At 42.8% G+C, this 24761-nt stretch overlaps 1 protein-coding gene and 1 pseudogene across 1 annotated transcript; both read left to right on the forward strand.

Annotated features, from left to right (window-relative positions):
* The first annotated feature begins 879 nt into the window (after nt 1-879).
* LOC129079027 (Golgi phosphoprotein 3-like) lies at nt 880-8126 on the forward strand. Its single transcript, XM_054583992.1, is given in 4 exon segments — nt 880-885; nt 979-1070; nt 7673-7728; nt 7731-8126. Coding segments are annotated over 4 exon segments (516 nt in total). The 3' UTR covers nt 8093-8126.
* Nucleotides 8127-24053: 15927 nt separating this feature from the next.
* LOC129079028 (60S ribosomal protein L29-like) lies at nt 24054-24525 on the forward strand (annotated as a pseudogene).
* Nucleotides 24526-24761: the final 236 nt, after the last annotated feature.

Below are 24761 nucleotides of genomic sequence, written 5' to 3' on the forward strand. Positions count from 1 at the left end.
TTTAATCCACTCAGCTACTGATGGGTGCTTGGGCTGTTTCCAGATTTTGGCTATTGTAAATAACACTGCTATGCACTCCCATGTCTGTGTAGATTTAACTCTGAGATCAGTAGAAATGTCTCACATATTCAAAAAATAAGTTATTCAAATCAATCAAGTGGGAGGAGAACCCAAAATAGAATCCAAACAGTAACAAATTTGTCATCCCAAACAGAAACTCAGAGCTCATTAAACACCACCTCCCTGTTACCTGCTTCTTCCAGCTTCTGGTAACCTCTATTGCATTTTCTGTCCCTATGAATTGGCCTATTCTAGGTACCTCATATAAATAGAATCATACAACATTGGTCCATTTGTATTTGGCTTATTTTATTTAGCATAATGTTTTCAAGGTGTATCCATGTTGTAGCATGTGTCAAAATTTCATCTCTTTTTATGGCTGATTACTATCCTGTTATGTGCCTACATCCACATTTTGTTTATCCATTCATTTATTGATGGACACTGCCTTTTGACTATTGTGGATAATGCTGCTGTGAATATCAGTGGATCAGTATTTGTTTGAGTCCCTGCTTTTTGTTTGTGTATATACATAGGAACGGAATGGCTGGGTCATATCGTAATGTCATGTTTAAGTTGTGGAAATGTTAAGGATATTTAAATACTGACTTTTTCTCCTCTTATATTTCATGATTCCATTTTAACTAACCATTTCACATGCAAGTTCAATATCACCTATTCTGCAATAATGCTTTAAGGTGGATTAGCTCATGGGAGATTAGAAAGTGGGGAAATGAGGTCAGTATACCATGGAAATGATATCGGTTCATCTGCACTGCTTCCGAGCATGTAATGTTTTGTGCCAAGTAGGACGGCAAGATGCGGGCACGTTAGCAGAACTGAATGCAACGAATATAAAGTGGAGTATTGAAAACCAGGCCCTTTTTCTCCATGTTCCTTTCTCTTTTTCATTTGAAGGAGGCTGTGGTGGGGGCACTTCCGTCTGTTGATGCAGCCTCCCTCAAGCTGGACAGAAGCCTTACAGGCGCCCTGAAAAGACCTGCATTGCTGTACGTCCTGCGAACAGCTGCTAAAAACGTTATATCAGAAAAATAAATTTGCAGTTGTTTTTTTTCCTCATCCTACCTGCAGTCCATTGATGTACCTGTCAAATGTCCATCCCTGTTGAGAATTTTTATGAGTTTATTTGAGCCAAACTGATGACAATTGCCTGGAAGCAAAGTCTCCACGGACTCAGAAAATGTTCTGGGAAATGGCAGTTTGCGCCTTACTCTATACATCAGAATCAAAGAGGTGGGGGACGTAGGGGACATGAAATCCACTGGTGATAAATCAGGGTGGTGGGAGAACGCAAAGTGGGGAAATCTCTGGGGCTGGATAAAAAGTCAAACAGATTGACACACACTTCCTTTACGTGGGCAGGTACAGGACAGTTACCAATGAACATTTACAGCGCATGGAGCTGGCATGGGGGAGAACCAAATGAGGGGCTCTGTGGTCTCCTGGTCCGGTGGGAGGTTGTGCCCTGAGGGGTCTGCAAAAGGGGATGACTCCGGCATTCCAAAGGTACGTTATCGAAGATGCAAAAAAGACTCTTTTTTGAGTCTGAAAACAGACTCTTCTGCAGGGCCTTGAAGGAACACAGCTCTGCCCGCACCTGCATTTTAGCTCGTTCAGATTCGTTCCTAACTTAGAATCTCCAGGATTATAAAATAATAAATCTGGGTTGTTTTTAAGCCACTAGATTTGCACTAATTTGTTGCAGCTGCAATAGGAAACTAGCAGAGAATCTTTACTGTTAAATTACGTAATTAAGTCCTTTGGGCACAAGGTGGCATTAGACTACCAGATTTATCAAAAAAAAAAAAAAAAAAAAAGGCTCAATTTTTATACTAAAGACAAAGATAAAATTTTCTTCTAGTAAATTTTTTAAAATCATCTCATCATATTTACACCTAAGTTTTCATGATTATTGTTGGTAAGTCCTTAAATTGGCCTGATGAATTTTTAATTTGACTTCTGTCAATGATGTTTTTTAAATCCAGAATGATAGCCCTGGTTGGGTGGCTCAGTTGGTTGGAGGAACGTCTTGTACACGAAAATGTTGTGGGTTGGATCCTAGGTCGTGGGTTCAATCCCTGATAGGGGAACATATGGGAGGCAACTAATTGTTGTTTCTCACGTTGATATTTCTCTCTCCCTCTCCCCCTTCCTCTCTCCCGCTTCCTCTCTCCCCCTTCCTCTCTCTCTAAAATCAGTAAACACATCCTCAAGTGAGGATTTTTTTTTTAAATCCAGAATGATGAACCATAAATGAAAAGAAGCCACAGAATACATGTCACGAGCATAAGAACTACTTTTGTTCCCAGGGCCTATAACACTAACAGCAGCCCATAGCAGGCACCTAAAAATTAATTGTTAAATGAATGAACATCTCATGTCCAATTTGCATATAAAAATTGTTTGCCAAGTCTTTTCTCACATTAACCTAAATAATCAGGAACTTGAAGAAAACCCTTTTGTCCAAGAGTTTTAAATTTAGCACTATCCACAGAGCACTCATTTGTTTGAATGTGCTAACAATGCATTCTTCTTTGTGCTAGAAATGAAACAGCCATTCCTTGTTCTATATGGCCCTCCCTGGCCTCCTTCCAGATGCATCCAGTTCTACTGCAACACCCCAGGCTCCTACTCTCCTCCCTGTGAGTGGGGTGTCTTTGGGAGAATGGGTGCAGGCTCAGGTAACAAGGGGCCAGACATGAACTGCCTTGGAAGGCAGGATTTCTAGGTACTCTGTGTACCTCACTGTACCTGCCCGTGGTCTTGGGTGCTTGGCACCTGCTGCTCCCTCTGCCCTGGGGCATTAGCCCCGCTCTCTTGGCTTGTCCGGCTCTCCGAGTCAAAGTGAGACAGTGTCCCCTTTGGAGAGGTTTCCCAGTATATTCTGTCCACAGACACCCTGTAAATTCTGATTCTTCTCTATTCTTGTAGTACTGTGTTCTCTCCCTGTTCATGTCCTTTTATACTTAGTTGCATAAAGGGGCACCAAATTATAATTTTCCTACAGCCAATACCAGGAACAAAGTAAATGTTTCTGGAGGTGGGAGGTGTCCATCCCATTGCTGTGCTCAGACTGCAGGTGGATGAAATAACGGTTGCCGATTTCTTAATGTTTATGTCCGGTGTGTGCGCATTCGTTTAACCCAGAAGCAAGAAGTAATCAGGCTTACATTTATCATTTGGGTATAATTTCCTTTTACAAACTCTTAGGATCGTAAATATAATGAGGCCTAAAATCAATGCTGTCTATTTCCCTTTAAAAAGATAAGGAAGGAATTTGAATGCAAATTGTAATGTTTTTCTTCAAAGAGGAATAATTAGCCACTTTTTAATTTGATAAAGCTCTTTTTGCTTCAAATATGGACTTGGGATTTAAATATTAATAAACCTCAACCCTTCATGAATTAATTATCACAACTTTCAAATTCCAATTTTACAAAGCAAATCATAAAGAGCAAAATGGGTTTCCCAAATGATATCTTCTTCTGGTATTAATTCATATGATTAAATAAAATCTTAAGTATATTAAGCTGAGTATTAATACTATAACTTAAAACTCTATATTTCTTGTTACTGTGTCATTTCAAGTATACATTCTTGCATTCAATATAATGGCTACAATAATGATTTTTAATCAATTTTCATTTTTATCAAAGTGCTATATTTGAAGAGCATAAATGATCAACTGTTGCTAAAAATAGTTTTTACAAAATAACAGCACCTTCTGTCCACCTTCCTACCCCCATTGTTCACCAAGTAACTAATCTCAACTTTGTTAGCTATTTTCTCTGATTTTACTTTCTTATTTCTAAATAATATATATACACTTATGTATATACCGCCATTCCTTTGAATTCTCTTTGCCTCTATTGGACCCCCAGTCCTATGTGTCCCAATATCTCACTGTCCTCTTTCTAAGTTGACCCCTTTTGTGTGATATGCACATCTGAATAGACTTACCTATTGATTTCCAATTACAGATAACAAGGATTTTAGCTCATTTATATGCCCTCTCTCCCTTCCACTATCTTCTCAATAAAATTGTATCTCAAAAAGCTGTTAAATCTATATTCGGTGTGTTCCAAGGTTTGACTATGTATAGGTAGTATGTCATTTACTTTTGAGCCAAGTAGCGTAATGATAGATCCTCTCTTACGTAACTTGTTTTTTTCTGGAGTTAATCATTGCCTCACTTTAAAACATTTTCTTAATTTTCTTTGAACATCTGACTAAATATTCCCACATCCTTGACAGCTCTGTAGCATGTTAGATAATTGAAGAGTGATCCAGTGCCTTCTGTTGCAATCTAGATGGCTTGCTGTGGGCCCCTGGCCCCTCTGCTGGACGGGGACTTCTATTTGCCATCCCCCTGGGAATTCTCTTTGCCTCAGTTGAATACCCAGTCCCATCTACCCCAGGATCTCAATGTTCTGCTTCGAAGCTGAGTCCTTTGGTGTGAGTGTGTGTGTGTGCGCGCGCACACACACATCCTCATATAGCTTCCTAAAAAAGGAGATTGGGAAGTTCATTTAGAATTCTTGGTTAAAAAACAAGTTTGCCTTAGAAATCTGAAGGTCCATTATTATCGACTTCCTTTTCAGGAAATTTGATCCCATTATTATTCACAATCTTCTGTTCATTAGCTTTCCCCACCCTTCTCCTCACCCTCACCAAATGCTTTTTCAGTCTTCTCTTTAGAGTCTTGAAATGTCCAGATAATCAGTCTTTTGTTGTTGCTTTTTTAATTGTTTGTTGGGATTTTTGTTTGTTTGGGTTTTTTGTTTGTTTGTTTGTTTTTTATTCTTTGGACTGAATACCCAAAAGTCCTTTTTGTGAAGTGGCTCATGTTCTTCAGCTCTGGAAAATTCTCTTATGTTATTTTATTAGTACTTTTCTCCACCACTCTTTTCTGCTGTTTCTGGAGTTCCTCTTATTTAGCCATTAAGCCTCCTGCATTGATCAACTAATTTCTTAAACTTTCTCTTATTGTCCCATTACTTGCCATTTTGCTTTATAATTTGGATTCCTTATTTCACCTGCTTTTCTACTGAGTTTTTCATTTCTACCGTCCAAATTTATTTTCTTAGTGTTTTTATCGTTATTCTCTGAATGTTCTTTTTAAATCTACCATTTTGTTCCTGTTTGATGGATATATTATCCTCTCTTAATTTTCTGAGAACAGTAATGACTTTTTTCTATTTTCTTCTCCCTCCATAGTTTGAGTTTCCTCTGAGTTCCTTTATTTAAAAAAAAAACAGGCTTATTGGGAGTATATTTTATATGCCATATAACTCATGCATTTCAGGTGTCCAATTCACTGATGTTTAATATATTTATTGAGTCACCCAACCATCACTGCAATTCAGTTGTAGAATATTGGCATCCCCCCAAAAAAATCTCTTGTGCCCATTTGCAGGTCAGCTCCACCCCAAACCCTAGCCCCAATCTGGCCATAATCTGCTTTCTCTCTCTATACATTTACCTTTTCCTAGGCATTTTATGTAAATAGTCATATAATATGTGCTCTTCTGTGTCTTGTTCCTTTCACTTCATGTGATGTTTTTGAGGGTCATCCCGTTGTACCATGTGTCAATAGTTCATCCCTTTTTAGTGTTGTAGAGTATTCCATTGTGTCGATTTAGCTTTGTCATTTACCAGTTGACTAGACTTTTGGGTTGTTTACACCTTGGAGAAATGATCAACATATTTTTGTTATTTTAATATTTTATTTTGAATGCACTGTTTCACATTAGAGGGTTTTCCCCAAATGTATGACACTCTCTGGCAGCCTGCTCACATTTAGGCAGGAAGGCCAAAGAGTCCTTTGGAAGATGTATGTGTGTGGGGTGGGAGGGAGTGGTGAAGTGAGGGCTTTATTTTAGTTCTCTTGGGATATCCTCATGTCAGTGTTTTGCATCCTTTTCTCTTGGGCTGATGGAAATTTCCAGAGAACACCCTTCAGTGTTTTCCCTGGAGGACGCAGTCCTAATTTCCAGTGTCCCACAGTTGAGAGGAAGGGGAAGGCTGAGATGTCACAAATTTTAGGACGTGAACTTTTACTTAATCCCCATTTTCAGTGGGAGATCCCTGTCTCCTTCAACTGTGCCTGTGTCCCTGAAACAAGAGACTCTATGTCTTATTCTCTACTACTGGGGCAGCTGCAGAGAGGAGAAGAAAAGATCTGGAGATGCTTCTTAAATAAATGTTCAAACAACCTGTGTAATTTTAACAGTGCCATTATCTGCTCCTCCTCCCCTCTTTCGACAGCTACCTGGTGCCAGTTCCCGTGCCTTTGGGGTTCCACTGTAAGAGTAGGTTACCTCCCTGCTCTGCCCACTGCCACTTTGGGATTAGCTTTCTTGGACCCACTAATCCATCTACCACTCTTCCAACTGCTTTGCAGCATCCAAAATTTTACTGCTATTGTTTCCTTCCCTGATCTCATTATGGATCTGTGCTTCTATAAAAGTCCTTTACTCTCATTTTCATCAGGCACAGGGTATTTATTCAACCATCCATCTTTAATGACAGTCTCAATTTAATTCATAATGAAAAAGGAAGCTTTCAATCGCAAATGATTTATACAAATCCCTCACTCTCAAGGAAGTGTGTGCTACACATGGTGACTTTCCTCCAAGAGCCCTGCTGGGTTGTTGGACCCAGTCTCATGGAGGAATAGACAGAATGGAAAGGTGTGGGGAGGAGGAGGAGCTTTACGGTGAGAGACCTGACAAACAGCACCTCAGCCAGGTGATCAAGGTCAACATCAACAGTGATAAACCATGTTGATAGCATATACACTTTGTGGTCTGCTCCCATACACCTATAACCTCAGTCTAGTCATGAGAAAAACATTAAACAAGTCCCAACTGAGGAAGAATCTTCTAAGTGCCTGACTAGTTCTTCTCAAGACTGTCAAGGTCATTTCTGAAGGAAAGCCTGGAGAACCGCTGCAGCCTGGAGGAACCCTGGAGAGACGATGAGTAAAGGTATTATGGTAGCCTAGATGAGACCCTGGAACTGAAAAAGAACACTGAGCAAACACTAAGGAAACAGGAATCCTGGATGGACTTCAGTTAGTAGTCATGTTGCCATACAGTTCATTGTGACTAATGTATCACACTAATGGGGAAACTGGGCATGGGGCTCTATTTTCACAGCTTTTGTGTAAATTTTTTGAAATATTTATTAAAAAATAAAAATAAATAAGCCCCTCTCACTTATCCTTTGGCTATTTATTGACAGCTTTGTGTCAATAGAAATGTATCAGAAATTATCATTTTACAATTTGACTCATTTCTGTCATATGAAAACTATCTGCTATCTGTTCATTCTCTTTTCCAAACATGTACTGAGCAAGTACTATGTTCCAGGAAAATACCTGGAGCCAGGGCTACAGAGATGAATAAAACATGATTCCTGTCCCACAACAGGGCCATGTTCGGGGAACATAGGCTGCCGTGGAAGACTTCTTGTAGCCACTCCTCTAGAAACTCACCAGCTACAATGAACGTGTTTTGCTATTCATATCTTGAGTACAAAGAAAATAACAGCTGAGATTATTCCCTAACCTTTCAAAGCTTTTGTTCAGGGGAGAGATAAGTCCCCTAGAATTGCAGTATCAGTTATGAAACATGGAAGAACGATTGAGACCCTGGTAGAAAAGGGCGTATTGACAACAGAGAAACAGAACTTCCTACTTTTTGACATGACAACGCATCCCCTCACCAACAACAACATTAAGCAGCGCCTCATCAGGAAGGTCCAGGAAGCCGTTCTTGACAAGTGGGTGAATGACCCTCACCGCATGGACAAGCGCCTGCTGGCCCTCATTTACCTAGCCCATGCCTCAGACGTCCTGGAGAATGCTTTCGCTCCCCTTCTGGATGAGCAGTATGACTTAGCCACCAAGAGAGTGCGGCAGCTCCTCGACTTGGATCCCGAGGTGGAAAGTCTGAAGGCCAGCACCAACGAGGTCCTGTGGGCGGTGGTGGCCGCGTTCACCAAGTAACTCTGCTCAGAATGGAGTGTTTTCCTTTCTCTACAAGCCCATTGCTTCTATTCAATTGACTTCCAATTTTCTTCAGTTTGTACTTCCCTACCCTAACATCAGCTTTTGTTTTATAAAATAATAGGTGGCTTTTCATTTTATGTGTGTATGTATGCAGGAATCTGCTGGTAGGTGAGATTTAGAAAACATTTCTACTGCCTGAGGGCATTTCATTCCTTCTTGAGTTCAAGAGATTTGCCATTCTCTAACAGGTTTTGGAATTCTATAATGTTTACTTTCAAACTACCTTTAGTTCCAAATATACACCATTAGGATCTACTCAGTTTAAACTTTTCATCAAGCACAAATTCTTCTATATTCTTCAAAAATTGAGACAGAAATCAGACACACACACACATACACACACACACACATATGCACACACAAAGTTTTTAACTTACTAAAAGCAAAAGGCTATATCTAAGGGCATTTTACGAGAGAGTTCAATAGAGATGCATACTGAAACATATTTTTCCTGGCATTGTTTTAAGTGACTTCAGTCAGCCAGAGAAAGACAAATACTACAATACATGATATCTCTTATATGTGGAATCTAAAAGAGTCAAAACTCATAGAAACAGAGGCTAGAATGGTGTTTGCCAGGGACTAGGGGGTGGGAGAAATTGGGAGATGTTGGTTAAAGAGCACATACTTCCAGGTGTAAGAGGAATAGTGTTGGGGACCTAACACAGTACTATATACTTTCAAGTTACTAAGAGAGTAGACCTTACATGTTGTCACCACAAAAAAGAAATGATGGTTATGTGACAGGATGAAAATGTTAGCTAAAGCTGCAGTGGTAATTATTTTACAATATATAAAGACACACAGGATCCAGCACAAATAACGTCCCTTTTTTATTACAAAATATTTTATTACAAAATCATAAGCAGGTAATTCTGTAACATAACAATATCACACTCAAGTACATCATGTGACATTTTAGGGGAAATGTTCAAATTAAACTTTAAATTACTGCACCTACATTATTACCCTGCCAACCACACTCAGGCAGGCCTTACTTCTGCCAGACCCTGTATCTTGAGATACATGCTACATATTATGTATGTCAATTATATCTCAATGAAGCTGGAAAAAATTGCTTTGCACATCTTAGATTTGTATATTTTTGCTACTAAATCATAAAGGTAGATTGCTCCATAAAGCTGCTCGGGATGTGCTACATCCCATTCCTGCCGTATGCAGTGTTGACTTCCCGTGAATTGCTCCTCAAATTGCTGTTTCCATAGTTTCCTAATAAATCTTGATAACTGTGAGGATCGGTTCTTTCTTCAAAACAGTGTTGGTGATTCCGAGCCCTTTGCTCTCCCGTGTGAAATTTAAGAACACATTATCCAGTTTCCTGAAATACCCTGTCGGGATTTGATTGGTATGACAGTGACTGTACAGATTTATTTGGAGGCACTGACATCTTTATGATATTGAGTCTTTTCATCTAGGAACATGGCATAGCTTTCTGTGGTAAATTAAACGTGGCCACAGAGGCTTTCCAGCTTCTGTCAAGAGGTGGGGTCTATTTTTCCGACCGCTTGAATCTGGACCGGCTTTGCTCTTCGCTTTATCTGATAGAATGTGGCCAAAGTGACATCTTGCAAGTTCCAGAGTTTGGGGCACACAGTGTGACACAGTTTCTGCCTTTCTTCCCTGGGAACGTTGCCGGAGACCGCCATGGCGTGATGAAGCCCAGGATAAAGAGCACACGGGAAGAGAAGCCCGGCGGTCCCTGCCGCACTCAGCACCCAGGCCGCTGACCGGCCGGCTGAGCGCAGCTGCGTGCGGGAGCTTGAGCGCAAGCCCCGCAGAGCTGCTCGGCCGACCCGGAGTTTCGTGGAGTGATGCGTTCTTGCTGACTTAAGCCATGGAGCTTTGGGGTGTTTTATTCCACAATAAAGACTAGTTGGAAGAGAAAATGGTGACGAAAAATGAGGTGTTCTATACATATGACATGGCCTTTGGACTGGCTGGTGGATGGGAGCTCGAAGGGCAGCAAGGAGGCTGTTTGTGGAAGTTGAAAAAGCAGCGAGGGAACTACTATTGGAGTCTGGAAGGATAGTAAGTCATGTTTTGTGCTAGTGAGAAAACTGGCAAAACTGTTGCCAACACCGCATGAATCAGAAGAACCACCTGGCCAACCCACAGAATCATAGGAAACACTGAGTTATTATTATATTAAGAGAATACCTTTTGGGGTAGTTTTATGTAATAGATAATGAACTTGTAAATTTGACTGTTAAGGACTGAATTGTGTCCCCTCAACTATGCATACTTTGAAGTCCTACCTCCTAACATGCCTTTATTTAGAGGCAGAGCCTTTAGGGAGGTAATTAAGGTTCAATGAGGTCATAAGAGGGGAGCCCTTGTCTGATAGAACTGGTGTCCTTGTCAAAGAAAGAGATCAAATAACCTGTCTGTAGATATTCTAGGAAGTTTTATATAAGTATTATATAAAAGGATTTCTGATATTATCAGAAAAGGATGGTGTTTATTTTGAATTGTTACAGCTCAACTTTTCCTGAGCTAAGTCAGCAGCATTTACTTTTGATATTTTTATTTAATTTTCAAATAGGTATTACAGTCACAAGCTTTAAGAAACAATAAAAGGTGTATAGGGGAGTTTTGCTATGTCTTCATTCCTTTGTCTTCTCACAATGGTGAATAAAATATTGACCAATACAGATATTAGCAGGTGTCCCTGTATTCTAGCTGCCTTTGATAAAAAATGTTCCTAAATTTTCTCATTAAAATTGTGGTATTTTCTATAGGTTTTTCAGAGATATTTAATTTATCAGGTTAAGGAAGTTACCTTCTATTTTTAAATTGCTGAGAGCTGATCATGATTGAAAAGGGAATTTTATCCTCTTTTTTTTTGCCTTTTAATTTTGAGGTATACCTTACATACCATGGAAAGTACAGACCCCAAGTGGTTGCTTTAGTGAGTCTTGATGCACACACGCCCTGTAGCCCACCTCACTCTAAAGCTGCAGAATATTTTCCTAACCCTAGAAAATGCACATGTGCCCCTTCCAAGCAATACCACTAAGCCAACTAACCTTTTGATTTTTCACATTAGGTTAAGTAATCGATAGTTTGTTTCTTCTTTTTTCTTCTCTTTCTCTCTCTCTTTCTGATAGCGTCCCATTATCTGAACATACTGCAATTTACTTAACGTGTATCGTGTTGTGGGACCATTTGGGTTATTTGCAGTTCTGAGTTACGTAAATAAAGCTGCTATGGACTTATTACAGAATTCGTGTGGAAGCCTGTTCATAGGACCACTGTCTTTCTCCAGGAGAGAAACCTCTGGTTTCTTGCCTACCTGGTAGATACCTTGCCACAGGCACCCTCAGAGAGAGAATGTGAGTTGGGCTGGGGACAGGTGAAAAAATAGCTATCTTCCTTCTTGATCATTCTACATAAAGTAGACACAATTATAAACCCTGATAACAGACCCAGACTTCTCAATCATCTTTCCCGTGCTCCATTTTTAAAATGTAAACATCATCAAGGGTCACAGATATCTATCCGTTCTTTCCCGTCAGCTCTGTTTCAGCCCTATTTCTCATTCTTGCCCCCTAGTATATGTCCAGATTTTGGCTCCAAAGTTCCCTAAGGTTCTGTCAGTCAAATATTTTCCTTCCTGATCACCGTTTCCTCTGGGAGCCCTTTAAGCTGTGCCTTTTGCTGTCTTTTTAAATTAATTAGTGCTTGTCTATCCAGTTTTCATCAACTGAGGGCATCGTTTGGGCTTACCTATTTTTCATTCATTACCTATAACTATAAAGAAGGCTCAAGAGAGGCAAAAAAAATTAGTAAGCCAATTAGGTCAACTGTTTTTAATGAAAACTGTGTAGGCATAACAAGCTCTTTTTGCAGAGGGCCAAAAACATCTTAAGACTATAGTCAAATCAAAGAGAAATACTTTGCAATAATGAAAGAAAGCAATATTCCATGTGAAATCATATATACTAAATTATTGATTCTGGCTGCCCCACCTGCTAGCTATATGATTTGGGGGAAATGATTTGCTCTCTCAGAGCCTCAGTTTTTTCTTGTCCAAAATGGAATTTATAACACCTTAAGGGTTGAGTTACGAACACATACAATATGCTCAGTAAATATAAGTTCCATTTTTTATTTGAAAAGAAAAAACAAAAGATGGAAATTAATAAAATGTTCTTCAAAACTGGTCTTGGTTAAAAGAGAAGTTGAAAAGTAGGTTATGACATCTTACTAGGGGATCTATTGCAAAGATGAACACTCCTGATAGATTTCAGTCTATTATCGAGATAAGTCTTGTCTTTAAAAACCATACTGTTTCTTTCTCCCCTGCCAGCATTTTCTCCTCTCTTCTTTCTGCCTTGCAAGTCCTACCTGTTTGGAAAGAAGACAGGTGAAGTATGTCAGCCATGGTCTCCTCAGGAAGCTGACTGACTTTATTTCAAGGTGTTCCAAAGATAAGACTTTAATAAGAGAATTCCTTCAGCGGTGTAGATAAGGGAATGAAGGAGGGATATGGAGGCAGGCAGCAGCGGGCAGCCATGACCGCAGCAAGGGCAAGAGGAGCAAAGAAGAGGAATAGAATTTCTGGAGCCGGGATAAGTGAGTTGTGGAAGAGCGGCCATCCAGCAGAATCTCTAGTTGTGGAGCAATGCCACAACTACCTGAGACTTAGCAACACAGGAAAGAAGAGAGGAAGCAAAATCCCAATATTCCTTTCTTCTCCCACCTTCAGGTCCCCTTGGCTACTGGAAGCCAGTTGTCAAGGGCACCTAGAAGAGTCAGTCCCCAGGGACCAGCCTCCCAGGGACCCAGAGCAGGCTACAGAGAGCACCAACAGCAGCAAAAGGAGACAGATCAGCACAGGAAGATTTTAAAACACCGCTGTTGCCTTCCCTGGAGGGAAATCAGAGTGTGTGAGAAGTCCAAACATCCTCAATGGTAGAAGCGGCTGAAACAGAAAACTGCGAATCACCTTGTGGGGAAACTAAACTTCTTCTTTGATACCCGTGATATGTAGAAATAGATGCAGCCATTTCCAATTAGAAAGGAAGATTGTTTCATGGTGCATATTGCAGGCCGTACGGAGACTCGTAATTCATCACCTCAATGATGGCACCAACTGCCACTCAGGGGAAAACCCAGGAGCAAAATAGTCAGCCCCCAATTAGTGGAACTGACCAGGCCAAGGCATCAGGGACTATTTCCGATGTGTGTGTGCATGGAATTCCAGGAAATGTCTCGGCTCTCCATGAGTGTCTCTAAGGGTTTGTTTAAAAATTCAAATACCACAGGTTGACTTATTTATTGTGTCCTGAGAAATGCACTAAGTTCTAGATGACACTTAGTTTAACACAATCCTAGGAGTGAGACTACGTGCTCCTGGCATTTTACTCACAGCCTAACAGTGTGCCTTTTGCTAATAAAGCCTAATCACTGCATTTGATTCAAAACGGTGCCCCACTGCGGCTGACATTTTAGTGCTTTGTATCCAATGCAAGTATTTATCAAGTAGTATGTCTTATTTCAAGTTGATGACTACTAGGAATCAGTGGATGAGATTCAGGGGCCCGTGAAGTCCCTAAAATTGATTGCAAGATGTTTGGCATGCTTATGTTTTTCTGGGAAGATCTATTGTTTCCACAAATATTCCAAAGTTATTCCTTCCTCTGCCTTTCTAAATCAATTAGCACTCCTCTGTCTGGTTTTTGTCAACTAACTGACGGCCCATTTACATTTTACCTCATTGTGTGGGCTTACATATTTTCATTCCTTACCAATCATTATAGAGGATTCTCAAAAGAAAGAACGGTAAACAAGTACCATCAACTGTTTTTCACATTGGGAACCATGGCTGAATACAAATATATTGGAATGGGAAGCTGGGTAAAAGATGAGAGAGCTATAAAACAATTTTTTTAAATAGAAGTAGGAATTTAAAACAAAGATACCCTCCCCGACAGTCTTGTTGGCTGGCCTTATGGCGCGTTAGGTGAGAGAGAGTTCAAGATGTAAAAAATAAAAAGACATTCTTTTGTTTGAATTTAATGATTTTTCTCTGAACAGGATTGATCGTCTGGTCCTGGGTTGGGACCCATTCTCTTATTGAATCTCCAACCATATTTATTCAGGGGTTTTACTTGATGGTAGAAGAATACTCTTGAGCCTGACAAGATGATTACAGGACAGTGTGTGGATAAAATAGTTGGTGCTCCATCCTCGGCAGCAAGCATTGTTGTCAAGGAATTGCTGCCTGGTTGGGCAAGTATTACACAGATATGGGGTAAGGAAGGGGTCTCCAACGCGGTGCCTATTGCGGGCTGGCATGGTATGAGGTGGGTAAGTAGCATTGAACCATAGACGCTATGCTTCATATCCAAAGGGGGCAGCCTTTACTCTACTTTTTTAGATTAAAAAAATTCTAATTTGTAGAAGTCGGCAACTGATTCAAAACATTTTAAAATACTGTGTAGGATGAACATATGTTTTGAGGGTGTATTTGGCTCAAGGGCTGCCAGTTGGGGATCTCTGGTGCGAAGCCGTCGTTCCCGGGCCTGGCTGCAGATTCGGATCATCTGTGGAGCTTGAGAAACACAGATGCCCAGTCTCCTCCAAACTTGCTGAATCTCATCTCTTGGGGTGCTGCTGGTGGACAGCCAAGTTTAGGAGCCACGAGAGCAAAGAATTGGCTGATGGAATAGCATTTACCATCCTTAAAACTCCAAAATTCAAAAAAGATCGCACTGAAGGGAGTCAGAAGAGAAATGAACAAACTGTCCTCGTGGGAGAGCGAACATGGCGAAGGCTTACAAGAATGCCTTTAAACGTGTTCGCCCGCGTTTCAGATGTTGGTTTTATGATCTTTTTACAGAGCTGTGCCTAGCCACATGTGGCTACTTAAATTTAAATTAATTAAAATTAAACAAAATTTAAAATTCAGTGTCTTGGTTGCACTAGCTGCATTTCGAGTGCTAAGTAGCCACATGTGGCTTGTGGTTCCCATATTGGGCAGAGCAGATACAGAACATTTCCGTCGTTGCAGAGAGTTCTGTCAGAGAGCCCAGTATATGTGAGAATCAAGAGAAATTTGTAGACATTTTAAGCCATTCACATGGGATTCTGATATTTCAAGGGAGTAGTAATTAGTATAGAATAAAGCATTTCCAAATTGGCCACATGGGTCTATACTCTTACAACAAGTGATGTTCACCTTAACGCAAATTAATTAGTAGATATGAAATTTTTTTAAAGTGCAAATGTATTCATGCAATCATTGGACAAATATTTATCCACTCTTTTCTATACACCAAGCCCTCTGTTTTGTTTTTAAATTATTCATGAAATTGAGTAGGGCTGAAAAATTAGCTCAGACAGCTTTCAAGAGTTATTCTCCCTTAGTTTGCAGTGTACTTTCCCCTTTTAATTATATGGAATTCCCCTTAATGCAATAGTTATCATTAGGTTGAAATATGTTCTTGGGCATAGGTAGTGCATCTTAATGATTAAAAGGAGAGGAATGCAGCAATGACTAAGAGCAGTTTTCTCTTTGCTGGAAAGTGTAGATGCTTGGTGACACATTTTGATCTGACCATGACTAGACGTAGACAGGACACTGTGCCCAACAATGTGACACCATCTAAGCAGAACAGCAGTCCACACAGCCATTCAGCCCAGTCAATGACCACTTCTTACTGCTGTTCAAATGACATATGGTGAGATAAAAATCCAGAGAGACAACCAAGACAGAAAGAACTCCAAGGTAATGGGCTTTAGGTCTTGAAACTGAGTGCACATTTTAGAACTTGCACAAAAATCTGAACTCTTGGGAATCAAAACATTCTAAATTTTTTTTAAACAGACCTTTAGGTACAAAAATTATAAAATGATTTAGGAAAAAGCATTGCTGGATAATGTTAAGAAACATTTACTATAAGGCAGCTTTATGGAGATGCTGATTAATGTAAGACCAAGCTGGGTGATAAATAATTGCTGGGTACAAGATGCAGGTAAAGGTGACCCTGTAGATGGAGTGGCTTGTCACCTAGAAATCTCTACTCTAGACATGAACAGCTGATATGTCAGGCCCTGTGTTAGGTGATAGGGACACAGGATCAATAAAAATATGGACCTTACTTCTGAGGAACTCATTCTAGAAGCTGAACAAATAATACAAGAAAATAAATGCAATAACAGAGATAGGAAATTGAGGGAATGAAATAAATACATATAAAAGAAGATTCTTTAGAGATCATGTATTCATCCTTTTTCATTTGATGTTGACCTTTCAAACAAAGATAAAGAGCAACAGGGATAAAGAGAATTTTGTTGCTAGATCCAAGGCTGCAATATCATGGTTTTAATCTTGAAACAGACTCTAAATTTCTTACTTCCAGACTGACACCAGCCAAAGGAAGAACATGAAATGGAGCCAAAAAAAGAACAAAGTAGTGGATGGGAAATAGATTCTTAAAACTCAGAAATGCCCGGGATATGAAACACCACAGAGGTGAGTCTATTATTTTGGCTGGACAACAGATGGTGCTGTGGGGCCCAGTGAAGTGTCACGAGGCACAGGGGAGCCTCAGCTCAAGGTCGGAAATATAGCAGGAGACTTTCTCTCAAAATAGCAAGTGTGGAGCTGACTGGTTAATTGTGAGAGGCAGTGATCTGGAAGAGCACAAAATGCAACTAGATCCATTCAATGAAGTTTACACACAACTAATTACTTAGAGAAATAGAACCAAAACCTCGGGTTTTAGCCACATTGCTTAGTGACTTAATTTATGTTAGGTAGACGTGGCCATGGGTGAGCAGCCACCTTTATATCGACATTACGAAAAGAAGGGCCATCTGCTACAATTGCAAAATATCATTATGAGTGGGGTAATAAGCCCCCCAAAATCTTCAATGTCTGAAAAGATCCTCAGCCCTCAGATTGTTTTTTTCTCTGGATGGCCGGCAAGAACTCTTGCTGGATGTGTTTGTCCCCTGAGTGATCTTGTTCCGTCTCCATTTCCTCTGAGTTTACCACGTAGTCTAAGATAAAGAGTTCTTGAAGATAGAATTTGTCCTCCATCTATTGTACTAGGGTTTTAATAACGCAGAATACGCAAGGCATGCGGCTCCGTTTTATCTATTTCACTGCCCGAGTGACAGCCAGCATGCTCTGACACCACCTACAAGCTAGGTATCTTCTGCTTGGTGGGTACACTAACTGTACCAATTGTTGAATGTTTTAAATATTAACCCTGCTATATTAACAAAAGAAAGATACATGCACGGTGTGTGAGAATAAAATAAGGCCACTGATTTTAATAGATGCATTCGAATTTGTACTTTTGGAGTGACAAACTTAAATATAGTCTTCTTGGATGAGTCCTCTTCGGAATATTTTAAAAACAACATTAGCATTTTTCCCTTCAGACATTTCTGGAAGAAAAATATTCATTTGGATGTATACTCATAAATTATGGCCTGATTGTTAAGAAATTATTTGTGGCATTTAAAGTCATGCTTGTGTGTTAGATATCATATTAGATCGTGGTCAGGTCATGCTATTTAACAATGCAAATAACTTTCTTTTAAGCTGTGGCCCCCCACTAACCCATCCCATAGAGATAAAAAATATATCACACAATGTGACAATGCCAAGTTGCCCCTAAATATAAGCAGTAAAACAAAACAAAATAAAAACACCAGAATAGCTGAAGGTATGTAATTTTATATCTTTGTGCCAGGGGCAGACATATTTGTGGCTGATGAAAAAAATGTAAGAAGCTGCACTAATTCACTCCATAAGGTCAGGTCTCCGCTCTGTCAGACAAAAATGTCCATGAGTATCCGCCTCATCTTACTATCTGGGGAAGCAAGCATGGACCCCATTTAGGTTAAGAGAGAGGCAAGAAGAGGGATATTCAAAACCCTGGTAATGAGTCTCCCTAACCTTCTGCCCTTGGTATTTATCTTTGTGGGAAATGTTATGGAAAGTGCTTGCGCAGAGACCAGACATGTATTAAATGACAGGATCTATTCAAGTAATGAGTCCAGATCTGTGTAAGACTGTATAGTCACACAGTGCTGGCAGTTATTAAAAACACTTTTCCACACCCTATCCCAGCATGGGACCCAGGGTATTTTTTACCCTCTTTTTATAGATGAAGAGCCTATGACTCAGGCAGGTTGAGGGGTTTTGCTCATGTGGATCTGGGAACACCCAGGTCTCTCAACTCTCTGTAGTTCAACATTGCTCTACGGTAGACAGCAAAGACTTTGAGGATGGAGAGGCCTGACCTCAGGGCCCATGGGGTAACATGGCTGGTTCTCTGTTTGGTCTGTGGCCACCATGACAACTGAGTGGGCCAGCCTTTGGAAGGGAAGAGTCCCACTTGAGCGTATGAGCCTAGTACCTACCCTGTTGCAGAAACAGGACTTAGGGCCCTCTTTGTATACGTCCTCATTACTAGTTCGGTGCCTGGCATATACAAGGCACCCTGCAGATGTTTGAATGAAGAACCTGAATTGTTGTCAGCACATAATGAAGAAATCTGGCCCAGCTACTTAGCTCACCCACTGGTGTAGGTAGGCAACAATTATAGTCTCCAGCTGGGAACACCCCATCGGTAGACCAAATTTTTTCAACTCAAGATGTCTCACTCCTTGTGCACAGGGCCAGGAAGAAGAGTTGTTTTCCTGTCTAACCAGAGGAGTCATTCTGACTTGTCTAACCACGGCCCAGTACCACCAGCCATGTGGAAAATGAAGGACATCCATCGGGTACATTTTCATTCATTCAGAAATTGGGCTTTGTTTAGTCAGCCCCGAGGGTCTTACTGTGAACATGAGGTGAGTGTGTGAGAACTCGTCTGGAAGTCGCTTGATTTTATGGGAGAACCCGCACGGGGGAGGGGGGCTGTGGGAGCCTCCACAGGGTCTGCTTCTGCCAACCTAACGCAGCAGGAAGTGTCTCCTCCACAGAGGGAGCTCGCAGGCTCTGGGAGAACCCTCCTCCTCTATCGCACTGGACTTCTGTCTTTACCTTGCTGCTGTGCGTAGCGTCTCGTCCCAGACCACTAACTGCCGAGCCAGCTTGATAAAACATGCCTCCATCACTGCCCCAGCTTCACCCTGGGTAAGCAGAAAACCACGCAGGCCCGGTTCCGGGTTGCTGAGAGCGCTGCCACGGCCTTTGTCCAGCCTCAACACGGCACCCCTGCTCCACCTGTTATGTAATGGAGAGAACTCTTTTAAAAAATTATTTAAGTACTGAGACATTACATTTGTATCTTCAAATTGTGACATTCTTACAAATTACTACCAGTATACAATTACTGATTTTCGTCCTCACTCAAAGGTTACTCTGCTTCTCTTTAAAAAAAAAAAAATTCAAACAACGGAACTCCTATGAAGATACAATGGGTATGTAAAACACTTGAAAGAACTATTAGAAAATGGACAAGAGGAAGAGAAAATTGTACTTTAAAAAAAAAAAAATTCTCACTGTGCTGGTCTTCATTTCTGGGTCAGTAGTTTTCCTTTAGGGAACCTTGATTTTTTAATTACTGGAAAATGCATGAGCCTCGGCCATGGCCCTTCATGCATATATGATCCACCATGGGACTACCTCCTGAACACTGGCGTCACTTGATGTAAAGCACATTGCCACCAAGACAAAACAGGACCCCCAAGTGCATTGTAAAAGCCAGGCACCCCTGCCTTCTGACATGGGCAGAGGAGGCCATGGCTCAGTGCGTGCTCCTGGGCCACACTTCCACTGTGGCTTCTGCTCCAGCAGACGTCTCTTTTCTATATTTATAATCGCATCAGAGGGCCGTGAACCTAGATAATGTCCTACATTTCTTTCTTTCTCCAGGAATCTAACTCAATGCTCAGGAGCAAGGAAAGGCCGAAGTTTTATTGTGATAGAACCGAGAACAAACTAGGGCTGAGTGGTGCTGCACACCCTGGTCCTGTGGGGTGGGGTGGAGACACCCCCGTGGCAGAGCGTGCAGTGCGCTGCGTAGGCATGGGCTGCCAAAGGGACCGGGCCGGGCTTTGCATATCACAGGACAGGCGCACAGGACCCCCCAGTCCCACCAAGGACAGTGAGGTGGCCCTCCATTTCCAGCAGCGAGAGCTGAGTGCCAGGACTGAGCGCCTCGGTGCAAGACTATTGATACCTCTTATAATTGGGGGCCATGAGAGGTTGACGCCTTGGCTCAGGCTCTTTGTAACAAGCACCTTGTTTTGAGTTTGGAAGGTCTGTGAAGCTCTTTGTTTTTAGAGTACTGTTGAGGAGTTACCCACACCTAGTAGAATTCCTCAGAGGCTCAAAAAAAAAAAGAGGAAGACAGAAAGAAAGAAAAAAAGAAAAGAAATGAAACCCTGCTTTGTGTCCAGGGTTTGTGGCTTTGGTTTACTGAACTATTCCACCTAGCCTACATCTTATCTTTCTCCCCTTCTCTAGTCACTTTCCCCTGGGCCTTTCACCTACAGCATTTTCTTCCCCACCTCTCTGCTCAGGGGCTGCCCTCACCTGCCCTCTCCGCTCAGGGGCTGCCCTCACCTCCTCCCTCCATTCAGAGGCTGCCCCCGCTCCGCTGTCCACTCAGTGTCAGCCTAGCCTCTTCGGGCGTTGGGGCTCAGCTCTTCCCCCGTGCACGCAGTCATTCTGACGCCCGCGGCTTTCACACCCTGAGGAGACCCTGCTGGAGCCTCCCTCTGGCCCTCCTCGCTCTCTTCTAATCCCATGACAGTTGGTCCTCAAGAAGGCAGCACAGTTCCCTTCAGTTCTACTCTGCTGCCTCTCCAGGCAACCGTTACAGGCAGGCAGGAACAGAAGACTCGTGGCACTCGACTTGCTGTGCTCACTGACACCCACTGCCCAGGGGGATAGGAAAGCGTCCTAGCCAAAGATATGCCGTGGAAAGTGCCTACAATTGAGTGGCAGCTTTGGCTCAAGAATGACTGATGTCAGGCCATCCCACCTCCTAGTGAGCCAGGATTTCTGGGATCGCTTGAGCCACGAGGGAGATAGAGGCAAACATTGGCACTTGCCCTTCCCAGACCCCATCTGACTCTGACAGTCCTGTGCGCAGCTAGAAGCTGCCGGTGGAGGCGGCATGGGTATGCCCGGAGACGGCAGGCTGAACTTTTATTCCCTGGGACAGAATGAGGTAAATATTCTAGCACAGAGCGGAGGGAGGGGCTTTCCCCGGGGGGGGGGGGGGGCCTTTCCCCGGGAATCAGAGACCAAAAATGACTGAGGACCCAGGGTCAGTGAGGCTGGGAAGCCAGTGGAGAGAAGAAATGCCAAGAGGGGCTGAGGGTCGGTGGATGAGAAGGCCATCGCGGCAGGCAGTGGAGGACAGCAGAGCGGGGAGGAGAGCGTGCTGGGTCCTCCAGGAAGTGGGCTCTGAGATGGAGATGGGGCCGCGGTGAGTCCATCAGGGAGCGCTGCTGGGGTGCACACCCGCGGAGGAAGCCGCGTTGGGCCGCGGGGGAACTGGCCTGGGAGGCAGCCTCAGGGGGAGCCTGAGCCCACCCTTGGCGGTGGTGGAGCTCGGAAGGTGGGACAACTCTTCAGACTTGGGTGATTTGGGGCAAGGGGCCTGGACCTTTATTCTGACTCAAGAAGGGAGCGTGCCCTTGGGGGAGGCAGCTCTTTTCAGCTAAGGCAATCCCCCCCGGGGGCTGACAGCCCCACACTCTCCCTGAAAGGCGAGGGTGGAGCCATGTGGAGAACAGAGCAAGCAATGCAGTGTCGTGTCCACTTAACTGTGCGGTTTGCGGAATCACAGCCAGGACACTCAGAAAGAGGACATCTTCAGAAGGCCTGCGAGGAATTGACAAAGAGCGACAAGGATGGTGGGGGGCTGATCAAGAAAGGGCCCCTTGTCACCCTCTGCCCCACCCCATCCCTACCCATTCTGGCTTCTCCTTGGTAACTGCAGCAGTAGTGCTGAGGCTGGGGGAGAGGGTCCCCACCAGGATTTTAGCCCACCTGGGGCCCGCTGAAAGAGACCCAGCTCTTCTTGTGACTTTCAGGAAAAAAACAAGTTGGACCACAAAGAAGTTTTTGACTTTGCAATATGCTGATACCGGAAGCCACTCCCTCATGCCCAGGTCCCTACCCACTGGCTTGGCTCAGAGACTGGCTACTTTTCAATGGTTTTGAGGGTTTTTTCAGGACAAAGATGCATCTGAATCAACCCGTGGGACAGCCTGTGGGCCCAGAGGAAAGAGCCGTGCCCTGCTTCGTTCCCATGACTGAGAGCTTCTCTCCAGAGCAAACCTCCCGGCCTCAGGGTCAGGGACGGACAGGTAACTTATCCTGTTGCGCTTTAATGGCGACCCCTTGATATCCCCGAAGTTCCCACTGTGAGTGTGTGCGTGTACCACTTTAAGTGGATATGAGGGGCCCATTTGAGAATGTCCTCTCACCTGGCTTCTCCGAGGTCCTTCCACCCATTCTGCACCCATCCTCTCACCCCTCGCTGCAACTCACTAGTCTTCTGCTCATGCCATTCTCTACCGAGTTTCAAATGCAGGGAAGTCCCTTCTGATGCTATGCAGCTCCTGTCTTTAGTCTCCTAGCCTCTTCAGCTCTCATTCCTAAATAGCGCAGGTCATTATTTTGACACTATAAGCATTTTTGAATGAGTCCATTGGCCATAGGTTTTGTTTCTGAGTTAAGATTCAGTGAGTTTATTTAAAAGTGAACATCATCTGCACGGCTGATAGGTCTTAGCAACGAATGTCACACAAACACGGCTGATGAAGTTCATGTGCTCATTCATATCTGTTCTCTTCCTTGCCTTCCATTGATTTATAGAGTTGCCCATCCTCAACAAATTCCCCGAATGTAATAAAAAAGAACACATTCGAGAGTGATTCTTTTTTCCTCACAAAGGACACGAAACTAGTTTTGGGTGACTTTGATCAGGTAATGGGAACAAAGAGGGGCCTCCCCTTTGGGACATGAGCATAGCACAGGGTGCAAAGTGCCTGTGTTTGTTGCATGAGACAGGAGCCCGGAGCCCCGAGCAGAAGCTGAGGGTCAGATTACTTGGGTTTCGGTCCCGGATCTCCTACTAACTGACGGAAAGTGCACATAATTCGAGGAATTGAGGCTGGGATAAATCAAAGTCAAGCCATTTGAGATGATTAAAATTTTAAGTGAGGCTTTTACTTAAAATTTTTTAAAAATTAAGCTACAAACTATAAAAATAAAATTTTATCTTCTCCAATAAAACATAAATTATAATTGCAACTATGTGTTCATTCTTAGAACAAACACAAGTAAACCTCATGTGGAGAGTTTGGCATAATTTTAAAGCTAAATTTATTTGTGGCATGATACGACAGCCATCGCTCAATAAATGATTTTATAGCAGATTTTTTTTTTTTGGCAAACATAGTAGAAAGCTTCATTCATTTTCCCAAACATCTCTCAAAATTCCTTGACATTTAAGTCATTGTTTTTCAAAACCCACATCCTGTCACCATCCTTGTTGTTTTTTCTTCTCCAAATGCTGTTTTACCTAGTTTGTCAGTGGGTTTTCATGCATCTCTAGCAATTCTTCAATACTTTCATCAACTTCACAGAGTCCTCCATCTTCTGAAATAATTGCAAAGGTACTTTGTAAGCAATTTGCATTTTTATTTTCATTACACCATGTTCTTTGATTTTGTAATTGGAAGTAGCTTTAGACTTAGAGAAATATTGCACAACTGGGACAGAGTTCCTGTATACCCTTTACCCAGATTCCCCCTAATGTTAACAACTTGCCTAACTAGGGTAAATGATCTAAACCAGGAAATCAACACTGGCCCATGGTTTTTTACCTAAACTATAGATCTATTCCAATTGCACCAGTTTTGGGGAGCTCTGGGCTTTGGCGCAGACATGGCCAAGTCCAGGAACCACACCATGCACAACCAGTCCCGAACGTGACACGGAAACCCCAGTCACAAAGATATAAATCTCTTAAGGGGGTAGACCCCAAGTTCCTGAGGAGCATGTGTTTTGCCAGGAAGCACAAGAAGAAGGGCCTGAAGAAGATGCAGGCCAACAACGCCAAGGCTGGGAGTGCATGGGCCGAGGCGCCCAAGGCTCTCACTAAGCCCAAGGAGGTCAAGCCCAAGAGCCTGCAGGGCAGCAGCCGCATCGACTTGCCTGCATTGCTCATCCCAAGCTTGGGAAGCGTGCTCGTGCCCGCATCGCCGAGGGGCTCAGGCTCTGCTGGCCAAAGGCCAAGGACAAGGTTCACTACAAGCCCCAGGCTATGGCTGCAGCTCCTGCTCAGGCCCCAGCCCAGGCTCAGGCTCTGGCTCAGACTCCCCAAGGTGCCCAGGCCCCCGCAAAGGCTCCAGAGTAGAGGCCTCTGTCTGCCGGTACAAGGATGGAAGGACTGGTGAGACCCCTAGGCCTCGGTCTGCATGGGGCTGGTGTCCTCCTGTGCTATTTGTACAAATAAGCCCTAGGTGGGGTGGGGCGGGGGGAAATTGCACCAGTTTTTCCACTCACATCCCTCTTCTGCCTCAGGATCCAATCTAGGATCCTCTACCGCATTTTGCCGTTACAACTCCTCAACCTCTCCCAGTCTGTGAGAGT

Source organism: Pteronotus mesoamericanus, unplaced genomic scaffold (assembly GCF_021234165.1).
Source record: "Pteronotus mesoamericanus isolate MK-2021 breed Mesoamerican mustached bat unplaced genomic scaffold, CSHL_Meso_final contig_75, whole genome shotgun sequence".
Classification (NCBI taxonomy): domain Eukaryota; kingdom Metazoa; phylum Chordata; class Mammalia; order Chiroptera; family Mormoopidae; genus Pteronotus; species Pteronotus mesoamericanus.